The 25,218-nt window shown below is 36.8% G+C and overlaps 1 protein-coding gene across 1 annotated transcript in view; it reads left to right on the top strand.

Annotated features, from left to right (window-relative positions):
* GPC6 (glypican 6) overlaps positions 1 to 24,876 on the top strand; it is a 1,286,685-nt gene extending 1,261,809 nt beyond the window's left edge. The window contains exons 8-9 of the mRNA XM_020965804.2: positions 6,201 to 6,376; positions 11,414 to 24,876. Of these exons, the coding sequence (XP_020821463.1) occupies positions 6,201 to 6,376; positions 11,414 to 11,616 (379 nt within the window). The 3' untranslated portion in view covers positions 11,617 to 24,876. The remainder of the gene's footprint in view (positions 1 to 6,200; positions 6,377 to 11,413) is intronic.
* The last annotated feature ends 342 nt before the right edge of the window (positions 24,877 to 25,218 follow it).

Genomic DNA, 25,218 nt, shown 5'->3' on the forward strand with positions numbered 1-25,218 from the left:
TGTTTTTTGAGGATGGCAGGAGACCTGAACATATTTGTAGGCAGTAGGGAAGGAGACACTAGACAGGAAGAATCACTGAATTTCAGTTAAATGGTACCTCAGCCAACATGTAGTCCAATATGCAATCTGAAAAACACCCAGCCTAAAGCATACCCTGCAAGTGACCAGCAGGTCTTTACATGACCACCCACACTTGGTGGTGACCCATTCCTTCCTCAGGGCAGCCCATTCTCCTTTGGCATACCTCTAATTGTCGGGATTTTCCTGACATCAAGCATCAGTTTTCCTCTAGAAAATTTTCACCTGTTCCTCCTATTTCTGATCTCTGAGGTCAAGCAGAACAAGTGTAATTCTTCTTCCCCATGACTCATTCTAATACCAAAGACAGCTTTCATGTCCCTCCACTCCCTCACCCCCCCCCAGGGCTTCTCCAGACCAATCATCTTTAGCTTCTTTAACCAATTCTCATATAATACAATCACACACCACCAACTTGATCTGGCCTGGCACCAAACCTTGACCAGTTTCCAATAGCCATTAAAATGTATGGGTCTCTCAGCTTATTCCCTCAGGATCTGCTTCTTTAAGTTTTAATGATTAATCCGTACTAACACACTCATAAGAGATCAGTGCTCACTTAGCATGCTAGCACTCCCATATAACATAGTTGCATTTCATTAGGTGCTTTCTGGAAACAGAACCTTAAATGAAAGGATAAATTCTGATGGTAGGAATTTTAGGTATTGTATTAGGTTAGTGGACAGAGCTATAGCTAGGATGGAGAAATGAAGGCCTTGTCCCCCAATCCTAAATTTAGACATGGCTAGCAACAATTATAGTCCTTTGGTGGCACAAGAAAATGCAGAGCTTAGGATCTAGTTAAGGGCAGCTAGGTGGATCAGTGGATAGAGCATCCAGGACTGGAATCAGGAAGACTCATCTTCCTGAGTTCAAATCTGGCCTCAGATGCTTACTAGCTGTGTGACCCTGGGCAACTCACTTAACCCTGTTTGCCTCAGTTTCCTCATCTATAAAAGGAGGTAGAGAAGGAAATGGCAAACCATTATCTTTGCCAAGAAAACCCCAGATGAGGTCACAAAGAGTCAAATACAACTGAAATAATTAAATAACAATAATAACATGGCATCTAGTTAGCATAAATAGTTAATATAGGGTATTACTAGATGTCAAACTGGAGTACTTCCTCTCCCTTCCCCCCACCTCCATGGAAACCTCACCTACATCAGTTTTGTGTCATTCTTTGTCATTCCCTCACAGCAGGCTGACCACCTCAGCTGAATGTTTGCTATGTGCTACTTGCTCCAGGTCCAGTATACAGTAAGTGGAAAAATTCCTAGTTAGAAAGATGCCAATTGTGTGGGATGCCACTCAAATTTAAAAAAAAAAAACACAGAGGTATCCAAGGAGAAACAGAAAGTTAATTTATTATTATTATTTCAAATCTCGAGATTTGGGTGTCCCTCCACCAGTATGTGCTGATGAGGGGAGACAAAGACACAGAAGCAGAAAGCCAGGTTAAATAGCCCTAATGGGTAAATTCCCCCTCCCACCACCTGTCCATTGACTCAGCTCACAATCTCACATGTGAGACTCTACCATAGAACAAAGGAAATAGTATACATCTCTATATTTCTTAGTTTGTTGAGCTAATGTCAAAGAAGCAATTAAAAATGTGCAGTCAAGCTAGACTTTGTACTGTTGAGCCAGGCCACCATGACAGAAAGATAGTTTACAACTGTTTTGGAAGGTCTGAGAGATTGAATAGACAATGGGAATAGATAATGGAGGGAACTGGAAGTCATCTGAGTAAGGTCCTTTCAAAGGGAGATAAGGGGAGTAGATAAGGAACATTTTAAGGGTTTTCTAGGGCCTGTAGACAAACAGGAGCCAGATTCTTTCAGGATGAGGGGCAAAGGTGCATCTGAATAAGATTAAAAGATAGGCTAAGGCTTAACAACTAGACAAATTTTAACTACTGATATATGACACTAAAAAAAAACTTACAGAAATCTATACTTAACCCTATCCTACCTCCTGAACTTATTACCAGATTTAGGATAGTCTTATCCCAAACTTTAGTTACACTGAGAAGTCTTCACTGTGGCATCCCATTCACAATGAAGTAAATGATTAGAGCCCAGGCATGCTTTTTATGCCCCTACAGATCACACCACCTGTAGGGCTGACCTTGACAACCAATGTTATTCCATAAAGATTCAGATATTAGCCCTTCCTGCACTCCCACCCACCCCCTCTACCTTAGTATTCAGCAGCAATGTTTCTGTGTGATCAAGGAAGGGGAAAAGACTATAATTAAAACTAGATAAGAAAAAGCAAAAGATATGCAAGGCATAGACCAAGATATAACCCACTCCCACCTCCAACAAGCTCTTTACAAAACAGAAGGCCCTTTATAAAAAATGTCAGCCATGTTTCCAAATCTTTTGGTAATTCCCCTTCATATATAGTGAAAGTCCATTAAGAAGAATCCCAAAAGGAAAGGGAGACAGAGACTTATCTCAGTTTTTGCATTCCAGTTTGCCATTTCTTTTGAGTGTCTCCCTTCTGTAGGCAGACATGGCTTCAAAAGTGACCCCCTAAGAATCAAAACCAAGCCAATCCTTTCTCCATTGCCACCTCTGGACAATGTCCTCTCCAGGTCAGATGATGCTGCACAGATGGGATAAAGTCCCTATTGATAATTTGCAACTGAAAGGTATCAAAGTTGCAAGTTCAGAAATTACTTTCTCCTTGTGGGTGAGTAGTAGAGATGTGAGGGGCCTCCTGAGCCTTGAAGATCAAAAACAAAATTCGTATGTGAAATCCAAGTTCTGTCAAGGGCTTTCTTTCACAGACCCTACAGTCTCCATCTCCCATTTTTAGACAGCTCTGTGGATTTATTCTCAGTTCTTACCTCTGGTAATTGACAAAGTGGTAATTTCCCTTCTTTTTCAGATTTAAAGTTCTATATTGTCTTCAAAGTTACCCTTTAAATACACAGGGAGGAGGAAAGGTTTTTGAGGACACTGATGCATTGTTCCTTGTTTTCATTGTAACCAGGGAAGCTTCAGCAGGCACAGCTAGAGGCCAGGCATTCTTGGCAGTCTCTTATTGTTCCTGGATGTTCAGGCTCCCAGGGGAAGAATTCCCATGTAAGCTATTGTAGCCAGCTTCTGATAAACAGTCTTAGCTGGCAGGGCAGTGAGTGCCGTGTACAAAAAGAAAACAAAAACGAAGTCCTCATCTGACTCAACACAGGTATATCTGCAGTAATCTTTTGCTAAAACATCAAGCAGTAACACCAGAATCAACTGTCACCCTCCATCCTTTGAGAAACTGTTGTTTCAGCAAAGGGTGAAGCTTCATGTCCTTGGCTGGTTTTTGTTCTTTTTGGAATCCTTGCCTTTGTTCCACTAGATTCTGATACTCACTATTGTGTGAAGGCAGATTGCAGGAAGTCTGACACATTATATTACTTCAACCAACAGATAATCATATGGCATCTTCTTTATGTTATATAAAAAGAGTTCAAATTCTAACAAAAGCCTGTTTCTATAGTGTTCATTGATTCCTTCAGAGCTGTTATCCTTGAACCCAAAGTGGGAACAGATCCTTAAATCCTTAGAATTGGGGATCTCATGAATACCATTTCCATCCATTTCCTAGACATCTGAACCACTGATGCATCCCTTCATTGCCTTCAAATCAGCTATTTGAGGTCCCATGGGATCTAGTCTACAAATTAAATTACTGACTGAGTTTACATAACAAGGGAACTGAAACGTAGAACAGAAGTTAGTGCCTTATTGTAAAAACAGAGATACGTGCTTCTGTGACTTTTTATGGGGATATTTTTGAAAGGCAAACTTCTTGGGGGGAAAATTTACATTGTGCTCTGTGTGTTTATTGATTTATTATTTGGTGAATGCCAACTGTAGTTGGGACTTTTCAGGACATAAATGGATACATGGGCCTGCTCAGAGGACCTTTGATTTAAGTCAGATGAAACAATTCAGACACAAACATTTCATTCACATAATCCAACACCCTGACTTAAAAATAAACTGCAAGATTCCTTGTGTGTGTTTTTTTCCATCTCCTAGTTTGGAAGTCGATACATAGGATCTATTAGCATCACTGAAAGACTTGAAAAAAGGAGGTTTCCTGGAGGAATCAGGAAGATGACAATGAGTAGCCTATACTAAGAATAATTTCCAACATAATTATACTGTACGAAAAATCTTATGGATCAGAGTGAGAAATAAGGGGGAAAGGTATAAAAAACCCATGATGAAAATAACTCCAAAAATATATGTAAGACTTGAGGGCCTGAAGATGATACCTAAAGAGGAGAGAACTAGCATCATTGTCAGAGAACAAGGTAACAAGGTGGCAAGAAGGACCACAAAAGGAGTACCCTGAAATAGAAAGATATGAGAAACAAAAAGACCAGAGGATTGGAGGGATCTTAAAATGAGAAGACCTGGGACAATCAAAGTTATTAGCTTAAAGGGATGTAAAGAAGCCACTTAGGTGGCTTTAAGTCAGGAAGACTTTAGTTCAAATTCTGCCTCACTTACTTAGCTATATGACCCTAGGCAAGTCACTTAACCTGCCTTAGTCTCAGGTTTCTCATCTATAAAATGGGGATAATAATAATAGCTCCTAGCTCCCAGGGTTGTTATGAGGCTCAAATGAGATAGTATGTAAAGCACTTTGCAAGCTTTAAAGTATTGTGTAAATGCTAATTTGTATTATCATTAAATCTTTTCTACAAGCTATTTTGAAAGATACATTTAAAAGATGGAATTAGAGGAAGTAGAGATCAGAGAGAAAAAGAGGAAACAGAAGCTTCACAAATCAGTTATGTTTTAATAGATTAATTATTAGTTTTGACCAAGAAGGTATATGCAAGCAACCTAGAAAAAACTGAAAAGGTAAATGACTAAATTTCATCTACTAATGGCACATTGAAGAGTTTGTAGAGAGATTGGATTAGACTCTGAAAATTGATTGGACCTCCTAAAACTAATTAGCTAAATATTCCTTTGAAGAACTTTTTGAAATGCCGTATGTTGTATGTATACCAATTCTAAAAATTATTAGTCCTGTATAGAATGATATGATTATGTATAATTAGAAAAATAAAAAATCATTAATTAATGTATGTATGTGCATATTTATGTATTTACATTACCTAGATTTCTCTCTGTAGTCTTGCCCTTGCCTTCCCAGAGAGCCATCACTTGTAACAAAGATTGTCCTTAAGGAAAGAAAAAGAAGACAGGCACTATTTTTCATTGTCTTTGTATCCTGAGTACTTTTAGTAGTTGCTTAACAAATGCTTTTTGAATTTCACTGAACTGAAAGCAATACAATTTTATCCCACTGATCTCACTTGTGTTAGTTTTTTTCTCAAGTTTTTGTCGAAACTCTAAGTAATATCAACTTCAGTCTTTTAAAGATTAAAACTCCTTCTGGGTCAGGGATTCTTAGCCTGGGATCTGTGAACTTCTTGGGTTTTTTTTTTATTTTAATAACTATATTTCAATATAATTGGTTTCCTTTGTGTTTTATTTTTATCTTTCATGCATTTAAAAAACATAATTCTGAAAAGGGGTTCATAGGTTTCAGTAGACTGTCAAAGAGACCTATGACACAAAAAAAGGTTAAGAACCCAGTTCTAGGACTTCCTAAAACAGTCTTTCTCTCCTAAGGTTGGTTCTAATTCAAGGAGGATCTCAAGGTTATACCATTGCTATTTTGCAGGCCCAATCTACACATTCAAAAGCATGAGGAGAATTCAAGCTATTATCCAAGCTAGATTATTAATCCAGGCAACTAAAATCCATTCACTAAAACTATCTAATCCATGAGTCAGATGTTTACAGGCTATCTAATTTCCATAATTCTCCATTTCATCCTTCATTCATAGATATTAATGACACAACAATGAAGTGTAAGTACTTGTATGATGGAGTCATTATTTTAGCCACAATTTCCTCTTTTAAAAATTTTATTTACCTAATATAATAAGCGTGTTTGTTGCTGGATGGTTTTCCTGGAACCTGTGCCTAATGAGCTAATTTGCTTTGTTTTGGGTTATTATTATATATGAAAAAAATCCTGTTTTGAAGTGAACCTTTTCTAATAATTTTTATCTCCTTTCAACCTTATAGATACTTGCCTGAGATCATGAATGATGGGCTGACCAATCAGATCAATAATCCAGAAGTTGATGTAGACATCACTAGACCAGACACTTTCATAAGGCAACAGATCATGGCTCTGCGAGTAATGACCAACAAGCTAAAAAATGCATACAATGGAAATGATGTGAATTTCCAAGACACAAGTAAGCAATCAACTTAATTAAAAATCCAATGTGGTGACCCTCATGGACACCTTATGATTAAAATGAGATCATATTTCAAAATCACTACATAATTTTTCTTGACTAGAAATATGTACCATTTATATATTTATGAAATATGTACCTTTATGTATTTCACTTCTCTGATCTGAGAAGTAGCTTTGGACAGAGTCACATATCAACTTTGTGGTTTAAGATTGGAAATTTCGCAAAAAAAAAATGTTTTTTGGTTGCTGTTTTGGGGAGGCAATTGGGGTTAAGTGATTTACCCAGGGTCACAAGCTAGTAAGTATCTGAAACCAAATTTGAACTCAGTTCCTCTTGACTTCAGGGCTGGTGTTCTATCCACTGTGCCATCTAGCTACCCCTACATCAGAAATGTTCAAAATGTTTGGACATATACTTGCTAGAAAACACCTTCAGACTGAAACCAGGTGGTTTCTTTTTGTTTCCACTTTTTTAAATTAGTTAATGTATTTATTTTTTAGTTTTCAACATTCACTTCCATAAGAGAAATCAGGTGGTTTCAAGATGTCATCAGATGTACAGAGAAAATATCTTTTGGAAAGGTTGGGCTAAAAAGAGCAAGTAATCATATAACTATCTCTTGAACATTAGATGTACTCTTGTTAGCAGTGACTGTAATTTGGTCACCGAAGCAAAAGATTGTACTTGCATGTGTGAATTAATGAGATGGAAAGAAACAAATTACAGATGGAAGTTATTAAGTTGTATCCCTCTGAGTTATTATCCTACAGAGTTGTCCCCTGCAATACATTTTTTTCCAATTTTTAACATTTTTATTTAAAGTTTTGAGTTCCAAAGTCTATCCCTCCCTCCTTTCTCCCCTCCCTGAAACAATAAGCAATAAGATATAGGTTGTTCATGTACAATTATGTGAAACATTTCCATTGCAATATATATTTAGTGCTTTATTCAATATAATTTTAAATAACTCCAACAACTACATTTCTATGGGCAGGATATTTTGCCATTGACAGAATTTATAACTATGATGGGGGAGGAAGGGGGTTCTGCTGTAATAAACCTAAATTTCACTCTTCTCAAGATCATCCTACTACTTCTAGAAAAAAAAATCTTTAAGGTCTGACTATGTGCCAGGCACTGTATTGAGTGCCAGGGATACCAAGAAAGGCAAAAACAATCTCTGCCTTCAAGGAACTAATTTTTTAGTAGGAGAAACAACATGCAAACAATTACATATATACAATAAAGGCACATGGTGAACTGTAGTTAATTTCACAGCAAAAGCACTAGCATTCATGGCTAACTTAAGGTATTAAAAGTGAAATTAATTGATCACAAATACTCTCTGTCTCTACATCTGAACAATGAAGTTTTGATTAATTATATAGCTGAGTTAAACAACAATAAAGAAATTGAGGCTGAGAAAGGCTAAATGGCTTCCCAAATGTAGTCCCACAAGTGACTGACTTCCCCACAATAGTAATTAGCAGAGTCACGATCTGAACACTAAAGTTACATCGTCTGGCATGTCAAGGAAATGGGAAATGTCATATAAAAATTCCAGTTAACTAAAATTTCGTTCACGTTATGGGCTATACCTCTAATCTTTCCCTTATTCTCCCACAGATCAAGGGGTAGCGATTTATACCTATAAATTGCCACTTTGGTAAAATCTTAAAAGGCAGAGCTGTAACCCTGTCTTCCCTGACCACCACCAAATAGGAATAGTAAATAACAGGTCTCAAGAAAATTCTACCCTATTAATCTAGTTTAGCTCCTATAGAGTGCAAGGTGCTAGTTGGGAGATTTGTAAAGACATGTCAGAAATTCTGGTTTCTAGATCTTGGGCTTTCCTCCTCCCAATGGACAAAGTTCTAGATGAGAGCTTTCACTGAACATCAGTAACTTAAGGACTGCTGCCTATATATGACTTTTATCTCAACTCATTGCAAGTGTGCTTGCTATTTCTTTCCAGTATTTATGAGCTGAGACAAGATTGCCATGTTCTTGGTTTTATCTCTTGAGACCTGTTTGCAAAAAGGATATGACCTGATGCACTTAGATGCACAGCTCTAAATAGCATTGCCTGTTTTGGCTTCTATCTCAAGCTCAAAACCATTATCACGTTTTATAGCTATTATAACCCTTGTTGCTTTTGACATTTCTGCTTTATCACTTATTCTTGCCCCCTTGAATACCTGTATCTATGATTAGTTTTCTCAAAGAGATGTGGCTATTATTTTTTTTTCCAACTGGAATCTCCTTTCATTATTTGCTGCTAAATTTTTTTAATATTCTGAATCTCTTTTAATAATAGCTGTGTAAAGGTTATAATACTTCATGCCCATACTAGTCTTCAAAACAATTCCCCTATCAATTTAGCATCTCTAAATTTAATTAATGTGCTCTTTTAACCCTCACATGGATCAGTAATGATAAATGTTAAGGACACAGGACAGCATTTTCAAATGATCTGATCTAATATTTAAACATTCAATTCAAAGAAACGTGATTCTCTCCCAATAGACTATTTGAAACATATTAGGGGCAGGAAAGGAAAGTTCAATTTCCTCAGCTATAAAGTGAAGGGGTTGAAGTAGATTACCTGGGAGGCCCAAAAATTATGACCCTATGATCCTAACCAATATTCCATACTTGAGTGTAGCTGTTAGCAGCTGCCAGCTAAAGAGATTGTGACATTACCTCAGAAACAGCTCAGAGAGTTAACCTCATCAGATCAGGCAGAGGATAGCAGTTCATTCTGTCCATTGGGCATGCAATCAAAAAGAGAAGGCAGGGTCTATCAGATAAGTGGAAAATGAGAAACTGGATGCTACATGTAAAGAAGGTTATATGTAGAACTGAGGAAGTAGAGATATTGGGTGAAGGAGTTGCTCACTGAAGGTATGGAATTGAAAAGGGTAGATTATGAAAAACAAGGATGAAGCTAGTTCTCCAAAGATAGAAACAGATGGGGCTTACTAAACAATTTTGTTCATTAAAGGAAAAGTTATTCCCCAGTCCAGGAAGCATTTGCTTCTTCACCCAGTTGTTTCTTTTGGACCAAAGATTTTTTTTTGTATAATGTCTGTTTTTCCTTCCTATGTTTCCTTTAAATACCTTCTCACACCATTCCTTTGTGACATGATGTCTGTTAAGAATGCTAGCAATGACCTTTTCAAAAGGAAGAGGGGTATGTGAGTGTGTGTGTGTGTGTGTGTGTGTGTGTGTGTGTTTTGTGTATGTGTTAATGTAACAGGTATGCTATACAGTCATTCTACAGGGACCAGCTTTACCCCTGCCTATAACAGGACTTGGAACAGATGACTGTCAATCACCAGCACTTTGTCCCTAACAGCTGTATTCCTAGCCTTTTATCTAATTGTAACTGTCAATCATAACTTGTCACTCATTTGCTCAACTTCCACCCACTAACAATTCTTGTGCCTTCAAAATCCTACCAATTCTTTCCAGCACTCAAAATTTAAGGTCATAGTTTAAAAAAAAAACTAAATTAAATTAGTAAAAGGATAGTAAAATCAAGAAGCTGATTGTATCATAAAATTTAAAAAATGTCATTCCAGACATTTACCAGCTCCCACTCCCAAAGCAAACTCCGAGCTCTATTTGTAGTCCTTTAAAAAAAAATCTCTTCAGTCTCCTGAGCTCTAAGAGAAAGACTGTAGAAAATTAATTTGTGAAAGGAAGGAAGGAAGGCAGAGACAGAGACAAAGACAAAGAGAGAAAGAATGAAAGAAACAAAGAAAGATTCCCACTACTACCCAGGACAAAAGTCGGAGTTATAAGTCATTTACTCAAAACTCACACAGGTGCTGCAATGCATCTTTTCTCTTATTGATCAAGGTAACATGTTCTGATGACCACAATTCAGATAATTTAAGCTTCTTTCTTTTCCAGTGGTCCACATCTCCTCGTGTGTCACCTCCTCTGTCTGTACAAAGGTCTAGCGCATGCCAGGACAGGCTAGGGGAGCAAAGAGTGGTCTTCAGCTTGGTGCCATAGGCTAAAAGAATGGGAAGAGATGCTCACCATTGCCACTGTCTTCTAGAGAAAGGGTGCTTTCCTACCTAGACTTCTGGACAATGCTAATCACTTCCTAACCATTCAGCATTAGGTGACCTTGAAAAAAAAGGTCAATGCCAATTTGGTAGGTTACCCAAAGTCTATGATTCAGGGACAGAGATTTGAACAGAGGTCAGCAACCTTTTCAATATCAAGGGCTTTGTGCCAAAAAGTAAATATATGCCAGGGAAAAGGGCAAAGGGGAAAGAAAAAAAAGAGAGTGGAAAGAGAACAGGGAAGAAATAGGAAAAAAGAAGAAGAAAAATATTGTTTCATTTTTTTATCTCATAACTGAGCATTGTACCTTACACATAATAATACACATAATAATAATATTAATAATAGCTCACATTTATAACCCTATGTGAGGCACTGTGCTAAGCATTTTACAGTTATTATATATATCCTTTGGTCCTCACAATACCCTGCGAGGTTGGTGCTAGTATCATCCCTATTTTACAGGTGAGGAAGCTGAGACAAACAGATTAAGCAACTTGTCCAGGATCACGCTGCTAGGAAGTATCTAAGGCCACATTTGAACTCAGGTCTTCTTGACTCCAGGCCAGGCCTAGCGCTCATGCCACCTAGCTGCTTCATAGTCAACACTTAAATAGAAATGAGTTTGTGGGGTTTGAAGTAGAAACACCACACACACACACACACACACACACACACACACACACACTCACATTCACACACAGTAAGCCATTATGTGTATTATGACACTCACCACCCATGGGATAGAACCTGGGATAGAAGTTAATACTACATCTCATCAGTCTCCAAATGCACAAATAGTCAAGCCGAGTAAAACATTTGTCAATAGCGCACAAACTTGAGGAAAGGCCTCAAAGAATTCATTTTGGTTTTGTTTTGGTTTTTTCATGTTCTGTTTTGTTTCGTCCTCCATTTTTGCGGCGTGACATTTTCTCCTTCTCTTTGCAATAGGTGATGAAACCAGTGGCTCGGGCAGTGGCAGTGGCTGTATGGATGACATCTGCCCAACTGAGTTCGATTTCGTCACCACTGAAGCACCCCCTGTCGATTCAGACAGGAGAGAAGTGAACTCTTCTGCCGACAAGCTCAGCTACTCACTCCTCACGTGGTCTATCCTCTTCATTATCCTCTCACTGCAGAGACAGTGGAGATAATCCTGGATTTTGGTCAGATAAACTGAGTTTTAGCTATATGAACAACCAACTTCTTTTTCTTACACAATTGGACAATGGACCATGACACAATACTTACAGTTTTCTATGAGAAGAGAGCAGTACTGCAAATCTGCTTCCCTTTTTGTTTTCCCAAAGAGTACCGGGTGCCAGACTGAACCGCTTCCTATTTCCTTCAGCTATCTGTGGAGACCATGTCTATTCTTGAGTGAATTCTTACTCAAATCTTTCTTACCAAGGGACTTTCTTACCTTCATTTGCTTCTATGCTGCAGAAGTAAAGGGATCTCACATTGTGGGGTTTTTATTTCCTTTCAAAAAGGGGGGGCAGGGAGGGAGTGGTAGGGGAAAGATAGAAAGAAAATAGTTTTTCTTCAAAAATCAGGCAAAACCCCAAGGCGGCTGCATTTTTAACAAACAGGCAAAGGAAGATAGAAAAAAAAAAAAGATCCTAAATGATATCATTTCTTTATTGACAGCCAGCCCTCTAACATGGGCTTCTTTATGGCAATTAAATGGTCATTGGAAGAAAGTTTGGAATTTTTTCTAAGAAAAAAAGTAGTGAAAATACAGTATGTCTCAGTGGTGAATGTCTTACACTCTTGGCCACCAACACTATCTAATTGGTTGGAAGGCATCGAAACTGACAATTAGAAAATAATCTTTAGTAGTATACCAACACCACAAAGAGTTCAGTATTTCCTATTACTTGCCATTTAGGATTCACATCAACCTGCCCAGTATACATTTCAATAGTGGCACCATTTTTCCTAAGCTTTTTAGTCTTTCTCTTTGTTATCCACTTGGCACAGGAGTTCCCTCTCCTTTGCACCACCCTTGACAAAGTGTCCCTCTAAGATTTGGACTGAAAAATAATCTCCAGTTATAGAATATCTTTGCTCTTGCCACCAATCCAATATTTGTTCAGTTTTTCTGCTCCTGTGCTTACTACCCTCCCAAAGTGACAGTTCTTTCAATGGACTGATAAGCAATTGGATCCATATGCAAGCTTTCATATGTAAAGACTTCCTTTGTGTAGGTTGGTTTCTGTATCACAAGGGCATTCGATTACAAAACAAACAGATAAGATAAAAAAAAACAGTAATAGTATTGACATGGAGATTTCTTTCACTTTTTTAGTCTTAGTATGATCATCTATTTTTATATATATTATATATATAAATCACAGATTTTAACTTCTTAACTACAAGCTCAGGGTTGACACACCTTTGTAACAAAAATGTTTTGTCAACCAGCTCTTCTTGTCTTGTGCTGCTCAGAGAAGTGATTTTTTAAAATGACCTATGAGCACTGAGAATCAAGAAAGAGAACTTTTTATGTATCTAACTGTCATTTTATTAAAAGTTCACCAGAGGACACCCTCTTTCGCATGAATGTGATTTGGCTTGGGGGTGCTCCAGATCAGATAGGGCATATGGGGAGATCCAGGGCACTGCAAGACTTGACTGGTGATGGCAAATGTGTGCATAGAGAATGTCATTCATTGAAAATTATTGCTTTTAGGACAAGGTCTTTGGTCTAAAACTCCTGGTGTGGTTTGGACGCATTACCTTAACTGGGGATGAGGGAAAGGAGTCCAAAGCCCTGGCCTAACCAGCTGCATCATGAAGGCCAAAATCAGATGCTACCAACCCCTCAAAGGAAAACATGACAAAACTCACACACACACACACACCACACACACACACACACACACACACACGCACAAATAAACAAAAACACCCGGGGGACAGTTGGAGGTGGGGGGAGTTCCATAAAATTAATTGGTTTTCCAAGTGTTTCTTGGTTTATATGATGAATCTGAAGCTGGTAAAGTTAGTTTCAGATAGTATAAAGTATTTCAGTCATATTAAAATTTACAATAATGACATGTAAATGGTATTTTCAATCTCATTTTCTCATCAAAATTACAATTAGTTATTGATTTAGTCACTGCATTTAAGTAGAGTACACACAGCACAATAGTATTATGTACACTTAAGCACTTTTACAAAAACAAAATAAGGTATTTACAAGCTACTATTGATATATTATGCCTAATGAAATAGGAAATATAGGTTTATAAAAAACTGTCTACCACCCTCCTAATTGAAATTTTTCTAAAACTCCAACACAAATTTCCTGTTGCATACTTTTGGAAAAATCATCAATCTGACTGCCCGACTTTGGCTTCATATCACCAATTATGCATACAGAGAGCTCTCCGCAGTGACCAATACCTTAAATTACTGACTCCATTTTGTGTTTAAGAATCAGTATTTTGTTTCTCCAATAATGAAGGTATAAAGAAAATGACATCAACCTTATTTATCAGAAAATTTGAGTAAAAGCTGGTTTAGGCAGCTCTGAACTCAAATTCTTTTCTTTTACAGTATTTCCTCCTTTTCCTTCTATGAAGTGTATTAAGGAGATGCCTTTTTCCTCATTTTTTCCCAGTACACAGGTTATATATTTATATGTATGTGTGTGTGTGTGTGTGTATATATATATAATATATGTATTATATATATATACACACACACATACATGTATATATATATTTTTTAAAACCTGATCCATTCACATCTGGTAATGACATTGATTAGCTACAGCAAATCAACTGTGAAAAGAGTTGAAATGATCAGGTCACCATACCATAATACAAATCACCTTGGGTAGACATGGTCACAACATCAGTCAAGTTGTACTTCTTGACTCTTCCCCTGCCATCCTTTTATGTCATATGATTTTTCATGTTCATTTGAGCAGTGAGGCATTTATTCCACTGTTGGTATGACATCAGCTTAATCTAGATTATTACCCCTTTTTTAGGAAATCTTTGGAAAGTCTATAACTTGAGTTCTCTAGTTTCAGAAAGTAGTATACTATAGTGGAATATAGGAAAAAACTCCATGGTTTTCCATAATTTGTCAACCTGATGTCCCCAAATGTTGTCCATTTGTCTTCACTTCATAACCTCTGTTCTAAATAGGGAAGAATCAGTTCCACTGGGCTCATTGAAATCTGGAACTAGGAAATAATGAGTGGTGCTCATAAATGCAAACATTTAGATTATTTAAAGTGCCTCTATTTTACATGTTCTTTCGTTATAATATGTATTTTTCTAACAGTAATACACATATATAATAGGTGTATATTAAACTATGTATATGTTATAGCTAAAGACTAAACAGAGTTTTGTCTTTAGCAGAGAAGAACGGTTAGCAAATTCATAAATTAGAGTTCTGTTTATGATTCTGTTTTGAAGGGTAATGATTTGCTCTTTTACTTAATATTCTATACTTTGAATACAGGGATCAGTAAAAACTGCTTTGAAATATAAGGGATGTGAAATTCTAATGTATTTGTGAACATTCAAACACATTATCTGTCATTCACTGACAAACTAACAATTGTAATGAAGACAAAAGTCCTCTCATCTGAACAAAAATGTTATTTGTTTTGATGATGTCAATGTTAAAATAGCCTTAATTAATGATTTTTAATTGACATTTCCTATTGTGAACATTGGCCCACATTTGATCTTTACCTGTTACAAGTAGCTATATCATGGCTACAGACTAAACATTAGCTAAGGTCCATGATGAGGAAGAACAATTAGCCAATTTTTGAATTGTAATTCTGTTTACATTTATATTTGCAAAGTTAATCATTTATTGCTTTTTTAAAAAAAAAAATAAGAGAGTAGCTTAGCTTGATTCCTTGTAAAATAGAAAATTAGTAACAATTCATCCAAGTTTTCCTCTTACTTAAACAAATGCTTTTTCTTTTGGCAAGAAAAGCATAACTAATGCTACATGATTTGCTAATTGTTCTTCCCTGTTATAGATATTAGTCAGTGTTTAGCTTTAGACTGAGACATATATATGTGATATAAAGTTGTATGTACACTGGAGCCTTGCTATAATATGGCATGCTGTAGCACAAAACTCAGTCTAACAGTGAGATCTTTGGCCTTGTCCAAGATGGGAAGAAGAGGGGCTGTTTCTTACTAAAAGTACTGAAAGGACCTTATAACAACACATTTTAATGGCATTGTCCTCACAAATGGCATTATAGTGAGGCTTCATTGTGTGTATACATAAAATATATGCATTATGTATGTGTACACAGGTCCTCTCCTAACTTTTTGTGTGGCTGTCAATTACTATGCGGGTTAAGATTTTGCGTTTCTACTTTGGATAGAAAGTTGCCATTAAGCTTGTATGAAAATAGTAAAAAAAAAAAATCATCTAATAGTCGTCTCCAGTACCCTTTATGTATTTTCCTCAATTACCTTTATGATTTAAGGTTGAGGGCCTTTAGAAGCTATAGTATAAACAAATTGGGCAATTGTTTATCCCACCAGTATGACAATTTGAATGCATTTAGTTTTGGAAACCATTGACTTTCATCTTTACATCTAGAATCCTTATGCCTCTCCAAATGTGTGTAGTTTAAACAATGAAGTGGAAAATCCTGTCCCTCTCATTTATTAATTCTTTTCTCCTTCCAGATAAAATGTAGAGCTCTGAGAAAGAATGTCAATATTATTTAAGTGAGGTCAGAAATGGAAAAATAATATGCAAGTGGAAGGAGCAGGGAGTGATGGGCAAAAATTTTTCAAAATAAGAAAATAGCATTGATAGTGATCTCTAAAATGATATGACCATGCTCATAGGCAGGTTTAAATGACCTGTTGAACAGATCACAAGTAATCAATTTCAAATAACTCACTCTTTAACACAGTTAACAATGATTTCTTTACTGAAAATATAGTACCATTTCAAAAATGTTTTAGTAGAAAATTATAAAAGCCCCCCAAAGCATAGCATTTACCTGTAAGCAACACTATAATTTAAACTCACAACATTAATCTCTTTGGTTTATCCAGAAAGATAATCATTGAAAAGCAAATTAAGGCAACTTTAAAATGACTCCAACTGAGAAATCAGGATACAAATTTCTTTCAGGGAAGGGAAGCTAATTGCCCAGGAAGGAAAAAGGATCCATGTGGTGGTTATTCACAGTAATTCCCAATTTTAAAAACCATGAAGCTAAATAAGCACTTTGATTTTTCTGAGGAATTAACACAACATAGCACACACTCACACAGTGGAAAGCCTCTGCTTTAACACTGCTTCCAGATTGGTGCTGATCAGACAATGAGTGATAAATGCGAAGAAGGGAAAGAGGCATGAAAACAGAGTATTGAGCATTCCACTCCAATGCAACTATTTACTAAAGGAAAACAAATTTCTATTCAATAGTCACTTGTATTTAAGAGCTCTCATCACATGGGCAATGGGCAATTGGCAGACACCACAGAAAGCTATAAAGGCCCTGCCTTTACATTTCAAGTGTTCTTGCTCTCCTTACCTTCTTTGACCCATCTTGAAACATGTGGCAGAGCAAGACGGTGCCCACGACTGTCCCAGAGTAAGGTGAAGTAGAAATGAGATTCAAATTCAACTTTTTGGAAATCTAGCCCAATCCAACAAGCATTTATTGAGGATCTACTGAGTAGATTCTGCTCTATGAAGGGTACTATACAAGGAGCTGAGGCAAATGAGGAAAAAAGCAAAAAGCAAGGGGATTATGTTGTTCTGAGGAGGATGTCACATGTCACATATAGAAAAACAAATCATAAGGGAAACATTTCTCTTGAACCATCTTTCCTATGGCTTAAGAGTAAGTATCTTCTTAGTGAGTATAAACATCACAGTGAGTATCAAGATCTCTAGATAAAAGTCACAGGTTAGGGGTAAGGAAACATATATTCAGTCACATGGTTCTGCTACCCTATCCATTTATAACAACTCACTCCACATTTTGGAAGATGAGTTAAGCCAGAACCTAGCAAAAAAATCCAGACTTTTGCATATCTCCTCTCGCTCCTTTAACATTCAGAGAAGCCAACACCTTTGAATTCCAGTTACCTTTTGGAAGAAATAGAATAAGGCGAGGAAGCAGCTGAAGTACTAAAGAGTAAGATTTTCATTTTCCTTGAAGGCTGGGTTATATTAGGGAAGTTATCTGAGGTTGTGAAGGAAATCAGTGATTAATGAAGGAACAGAAACCAGCAGTTTGCCCATATTGCTTATAACAAGGAGGCCCAGGGAAATTGCACCTAGAGCTTGAAACGCCACTTAATTGGTTGGTGTTTGTAAAGGACTTGAACATGAAAGGCTTATGTAATTGGATATAATGTTCTGGTAGCCATGAACATCCGAATCTATGTAACCTCTGAGTCAGTGGAGTGCCCTGCTTTGATTTTACAGCAGATAGGAACCAAGAACAGGAAGTTAGGTCACTGAGGCAGGCAATTTTATGTAATCTTTATGAGGAGGCATTTGGAAATCTGAATCATAGATATGAAATGTTACTAATGGGGTATTCATATGGGAGTGCTGAAAAAAAATCTCAAATTGCATTTATAGGTCTTAAAATTTGGAAGTATAGAGGACTTTAGAGATCATCTGGTCCGATCTTTCTCCGATCAGTTTTGTAGATAAGGAAATTAAGATCTAAAGGAGTGAATTATTGCCCAAGAACCTGGGATTTGAACCCAGTTTCTCTGATTCCAAATCCAATATTCTCCGTTGCTGTTTCTGCTAAACTATCCTGGAACATGATAGATTTGTCTTCTCATTTGAAAAGAAAATTACTGTTTTCTATAATTTCATGGAGTTTGTTGTTTTCAAATTAAATGCAGGAAAGATCACTCCCTTTTCACTCAACTCTTCCTGACAACATTCTCTTCCATAGGTTATGTCTGCAACTCATTTAAAAGGCAAAAATGTTAGATAAACCCGTTCAACAACCAGCTATCATTTTTCTTACTGCCATGACCAACAAGAAATGGATCTAGTCACATAAAGAAATAGCTTCAAGAGTCTTTTATGATTTGCTCAATCACAGTCCTAATGACATTTTTTTCCAAGTTAAAATGAAGATCAGGGCATGGATAGTTAGTTCCTAGTTCATAAACTTACAGATGGAGAGGCACTTGGAGACTATCTGGTCCAATTCCTTCTTTTTACAGATGATGAAACTAAGGCCCAGAGAAATTAATTGACTTGCCTAAGGTCACATAAGTACATGGACTTTTCCTCTAGACTGTAAATTCTTGGAGAGCAGGCACCATTTCAGATTAGTGGCTGAATCTGTTTCTTCTGCTGCCACTGAGTTTTGAGTATGTCTTCTTCACTGGCCAGTTTCAGTGTCCTCTAACAGTTATGTGACCTTCTCCATTTTAACTTTGAGGCTAAGTGGTCCAGTCCCATAAAAAAACCCATGTTTCCTATTTCCTGTTATGGTGCTAAATATACGGCCCTGAGGCAGCTTTCTTAGCATAACGAGGCTCACCTCCTCCAAAGATGTCTTTGTATTGCACAGACCTTGGCACAAAGTAAGCACTTAATAAATGCTTGTTGATTGATTTAAAGCTCACCATATGTATTGTTGAATTCCACCACACACAGGCGCATACACAAATTGCTTAAAGCAACCAAGGAATCAAAATACTTGGTTGCAAAAAAAAAATTGTCTTCAGCAAATTCACAAAAATGGATACAAGCAAAATTTCTATTCACTTTTCTTTGCTACAGAAGAAACTGCAAGTGCCGTTTAAACCTCTCATCTCTTTAAAGTGGCCCCCAAAGCCATAAAGACTTTAGCATAAACCAATCTCTCAACATCCTAATTCTGAGCTATAAAAACATCAAACTAACAGCTACAGCTAAAAGAATCTTGTAGGAATGAATTCCTTTATGTCTCTGATCGTAGGTTGATAATCTGAAAATCATATGATTCACCTTCTGGTCTGATTTTTTTTTTTTGGTCTGGTCTTGCAATTTTACTGGGATGCCTTTTAACTCTAGATGAAGAAATTCCCTCTCCTAATGTAATCTGACAACTGTTCAGCAATTTGCAATCTTAAAGAGTTGCCTGAGGCACTGAGAAGTTAATTGTGTGGTTTGCCCAGGGTTGTGCAGACAGTATTCGTCAGAAACTGAACTGGAACACAGATCTCCCTGACTTAATTACACACACTGAGGGGAAATTTTTTTTCACAAGTGTGAAAAATTAGAAGTGCCCAAATTATATTAAGCCAAAGAAGTTACATCTAAACAGCTTTGTTTTAATAACACGGAAGTGATTATCTTTATTTGTATGAGCTGTTTCATATCAATTAGCAACTTAAGGCTGTTCCTGCTGATGCAAAAAAAAAAATCTAGCCACTGGCTATTAGCCAACATTCTCATCTGGCTACATGATTTATTTGCTCTAGTTAGTATGTCAAAATGTATGGATGATGACACATTAACCTCTAAAAAGCATATTTTTTTCTTTGAAAAAGTAGAAAATGAAGCTTCATAATAAGTAGCTGATGTTAATTATAAATCATCCTAAACCTTTAATATTCAATCCAAATAAAAAGGAATTAAGATGACCTCTCCACACACCCCAAATACACATGCATACACATATACTCTCACATACCCCTTTCAGATTCTCCATACCTTTCTCTGGGGCATTCTTCCATCCTGTTCTTCTTTCATGTCACAAGGAGTTTCACTGAGAATAAGGTTAAGTTAAGCATTATTATAAGATTCATATTTGTTTTTCTGCATTGCATTCTCAAATTGGCAAACTCATAGGCAAAAAAAAAGTCCTATTTATATTTAGCATAGTGCGATGGCAACCAATGAAAACTTAGAAAGAAATAGAATAAAATTCTCACATCTCATTTTACAGATGAAGAAACTGAGGTCCAAAGAGATTAGGTGACTTGTTTAAGATGACATAGCTAGTTACTAGCAGAACTAGCATTAGAACCCGGGTCTCGTGACTCCACATTCTTCCACTATACAACATTTATCACTCACACTTTAATATATTTCTGAATTGGATGAAGGTTCTCAAATGTTGTGAAAAACATATGAGTTTGGTAAACTGGAAGAATGCAACGGCAATTAGTCATTATGTCTATGTCTACAGAGTCCATTTTTGAGACTGGCAAGTTATTTTGTTCAATGATCTATGTGGACATATCAGTCAGTGGAAGAATTCTGCCATTGAAATAGCCATTGTTTGACCTACTTTTTTGCATTTTACCTTACGCTGTGTAGACACAGTTTTGAAGTTCTTTGATTATACTAGGACTTAAGTTATTAAAAACAGATAACACCTCCTACTCCTATGCCAGCAAAAGATGTATTTCCTAGCCTTCTTTCTCTCTGACCTCTAAAACAAAGAGCCAGGTTTTAAAAAATCCCTACACAATGAAAGCCCTTGAGCATTTGTTCAATAAAACATTGGTGAAATTCCAGAAGCCACACACTCCATCAACCATCACTACCAACTTTGTAGGAAATGACACAATTTTTGGACTATTATCTCACACAGAGTTATTGTTCTGCCATCCTTCTCCAGATGTAGTAATTGGTAATTTTGGTAATAAAATGGCTAAATTAGCAAACCTCTTCATTCATCAAGAGTAAACCCCAGCTGTTTTCACAGTCAGTTTACACCCAAATAAATGTATTTGCTACCTTATGTAAGGGGACGGAAGAGTTCCACCCCAGCTATAATTATTCTGTGTGCCCACCTATGAAAAATAACCAGCCCTGTACCATACATTCTGTAACTAGCCTTCCTGTTTAACTCTCCTCAACCTACCTGCTATAATTCAAGGAACAGAGATAGCATCAAAAATTTGAGAGCCAGCTTTGACCTTGTCAAGTACATAATCCTAACCCACACATTTCTTGCTCTACAGTACTCTGTAGCTCTGTAGTTTATACTACTCAGTTTTATGCCAGTCTCCTCTTTTTGTAATTTTGCTAGGCTCTCCCAGTGGACAGGAGCATACATGAGAACTACCATATCCTATGCGGTTAGTTGCTAAATGTGTTTCTTCTGTTGCCACTGAATAGATGTGCTTTAGATTCATTTGATTATGTCTTCACCTTGCCAGTTCCAGTGTCCTTTAATAGCTATGACCGTCTGCATTTTGACTTTGGGGCTAAATAGTCCAGTTCTATAAGAAAACCCAGTGGTTCTAACGTTCTGATACTGTGTTGAGTATCTTATATGGCCCTTTTCTAGCATAACTGGACTCAATTAATCCAGAAATGCCAAAGTTTAAGGTAAATGGTAGTTCTTACTAGTTCCCAACAGATGAAAGAACCAAGGTGGTAGGGAGAGGGATGGGGGAAGTGATGTTCAGGCTACTGGGGAGATGAGGGTCACAGTACCAAGACTTTCAGTTTATCAGAGGATCTGATAGGCTCTTCATTCTCTATGATGCCTGTTCCAAAATGAAACATTCTCCTCCTGGAAAAGGATGGGGTTGTTTTAGTCTAGAAATGACTGAATCAACAGGGCTAGAATATGTTGTTAGAAAACCATTCAGTATTCTGGAGGCTGATCAATTCAATTCAACCCAAGAAGTATTTATCAGGTACTTAACTATATCCATAGCACTATGCTCCACACTAGGCAAAATATTCAGAGATGTTTTTCAGCATGAAATGAGAGATGGGTAAAGCCATTTTTTCTCTTGGAAATAATAAGAATATGTGGTGTACTGTGAACAAAATACATTAAAACAGTGAGCGACCATCTGTTTTCGTATATGCATTGACTCCACCATGACTTTAAAAAGTGATATTGCTTGTTCTGACTCCAGAGGGAAAAATGCTCAAAAGCTTCCCAAATCTACGTATAGTTTCTGTGTTCATGCTAGGACAGTTGATCAAATGAGACCATTTTCCCAACTCCACATGCTCTGAAAAATCAAACAGGGCAAAATATCGATTACCAAAACTCTTGTTCAATTTTGAAATCTTGATGATACCTAAACACAAATCATAAGAGCTTTGCTCTGAATATTTATGATATTATCTGAAGCCTTGACTGCTTTATAATCATACTCTCCCTATCTATTATGCAGTATATAAGAGCCTAAATTCTATTTTCTAGATCTTTACCATAAATCCATTCCTTTCTTAACTAGCACAGCTTTAGAAAGTTTGGATGGCGAGGGAGAGCAGGAACAAAGTTGATGGGAAGGGGGCGCACAGAAGCATTCTGATTTCCCAATGACAATAGGAAGATGGTGCTTGACATTTCCTAAATGCTCTCAGTTGGGCCTGCTGCCCATTTACCTCTTCATTTATCTCCAAGTCATTATTAACCCAGTATGGAATATGGTAGTTCCAGAAGCCATGATCATTAATGTAAATATCATTTGTTCCTATAAGACTTGCTTTTGCTGCTATGTTTTTCATACTTGTTTAGCTCATGATATTTCATGCCAAATACTTTACAGACAGTGTTTAGAAATCACAAAGCAGCTAGACCATGAAAGGCTGTGCTCCCATCCATCAGGAAATGGAGTCTGACTGCAGGGATGTTTTGTATTTGCTTTACATTCATTATGAGTTTCTAGCTGAGCCTGCTTTTCTCCACAAATATTGAAGACAGAGAAAACTAATGACATTCTGCTAACACAGACTCACACTGGTGATTCTGCATCTTCCAAAAGGACTGCATAGATGCCATTAAAAGAATTGTGTTTGACAGCTGGGGCTATCAGACCGGATGTGATATTGGGTTATTAGACAAAGGAGGCCCTCAAAGACTTTTGAGGTAAAATTTGAAAAGTCATACTTTACAAGGTTGCCTAACTAGATGTCCCATAAGTGCTTAAAACATACAGGAGACTTGCAATCAGATTGAGGAAATGTAAATAAATGGAGAGAACAATAATTAATATGTCCCCAAACCCAAACTGTGGTTATTCTGCCTGCCTTTTGTCAGCAAAGTTGTTGATCCAAATTTACCAGATATCTGGTTCTTATTCTTCCTGCTGTGTGATACATATATTGGTGAATATGAGCTTTCCATTAACAACAGTGTTTAGACATGCAAAAAAAATGTTTCAGTTACATTACACTGACTTATCTGACATGGGTCATAAAGAACAAGAAAAAGTTTAATTTGCAGAAACTCTTTGGAGCCAAATTAGTAGTTAGCTGAGAATTCTTTTTCAGAGTGCTTTGTTTTGTTAAAAAATTTAAAAAATAAAATAAAAATAAACATGTCACTAAATTATTCTCAACTCTGGCAAAAGAAGCCCAAAACACTTTGGGGACTCTATAAGAAAAAAAAAATTCTCCTATCAACAAATCTTTGAAAAACCTCTTTGGCATCTGTTGAAATATTTTTCCCCCAACATGCCTGAAAGTGGTAAGGAGAAATCCTAGGACTTTTCTTAATTAAGCAATAAGATATGGCGGAAGGGGGTGTAATGCTGAGATATCATACATCTAAGGCATTAAAAAGCTGAATACACATTTAAGTACCTCTAAATCCTTAGGTATCTGATTCTCCGCCAAACGTGCCTTATTGCTGTTATAAAAAGTCTTTTCATATTTCTAAGTAGGACATTCCAAATAGGCAAAGGCCCAGTTGGAAGGGATGTCTTGGTCTGGAAACTAATGTGGCAAAATCTATAATTTTCCCTCTTCCCATACCCCATCATCATCTGGGGATAGTGAGAGGGAAGTGGTCAGCTTATGCCACATTTTTTGTTTTGACTGGTGTGCCAGTGAAAAGACAAAAGTCTGTGTAACCCCCAAGAGCATCCTTACCTACTGTGGTTAACAGGATGAATAACATTTAATCCTGAAATCCACTTTCTAATGGTGGTCTGGGCAACCTATTCTGGCTATTAAAAAATTAATATACTTCTCTTAAAAACCTTACAAATCACATGTTACTACAAGTGATATTCCAGCCCTACTTTCCCCACCCCACAGACAGTAGTTGTTCAGCCAATAAACCGTGAATTTGACTGGAGTAAGGGGCATTCCTTGACACTATTGCTACACTATTCAGTACTGTATGTAGAGACTTGACACCTCAGTGATGAAGACTTTAACATGCCTTATTTGTCCTAGTTACTTTTTTACAATGTGATGACTTAATAATACAAGTTGTGTTAGATTGCTTCATTGTTATAAATAAACTATATCTGCTCTGCCATACAATCTATACTATTCACTCTTTGAAGAACCATGTTAGAACATTCTAATCCTGTCATCAACTCACCTAATTTTTATCCTTTCACCATCATTTGATTTGTACTCCATGAAGGGAAGGTATTCCAGTGGATTGAAAAAAAGGGATTTGGAATCCTCTGATGGACTACAATAAATTCTGCAATTAAGTACATGGTTTGTGTCCTCGTGGTTTTTCCTCAGTACTTTCAAAATGGTCTCTTTTCTAATACTCCTTCAGCTCTTGAACTGGGCCTGGCCTTTAATAGGGTTGGCATCAAAGCCAAATATACTCATTGGTAAGGAAGATTCTCCCACCCAGTTTCTCCTATATCTTCTCTAAAATCAATTCAATTCAACAATCCTTTCTAAGTACCTCTAAAAATATGATATAATAACTGACATTTATATTGGCCTTTCTGTATATTATCTAATTTGATCTTCATAATAACCAGATGTATCATTATCCCTCATTTTATAAATGAGGAAACTGAAATTTTAAGAGGTTAAAAAAA

This window comes from Phascolarctos cinereus, unplaced genomic scaffold (genome assembly GCF_003287225.1).
Source record: "Phascolarctos cinereus isolate Bilbo 61053 unplaced genomic scaffold, phaCin_HiC Scaffold_7;HRSCAF=346, whole genome shotgun sequence".
Lineage (NCBI taxonomy): Eukaryota > Metazoa > Chordata > Mammalia > Diprotodontia > Phascolarctidae > Phascolarctos > Phascolarctos cinereus.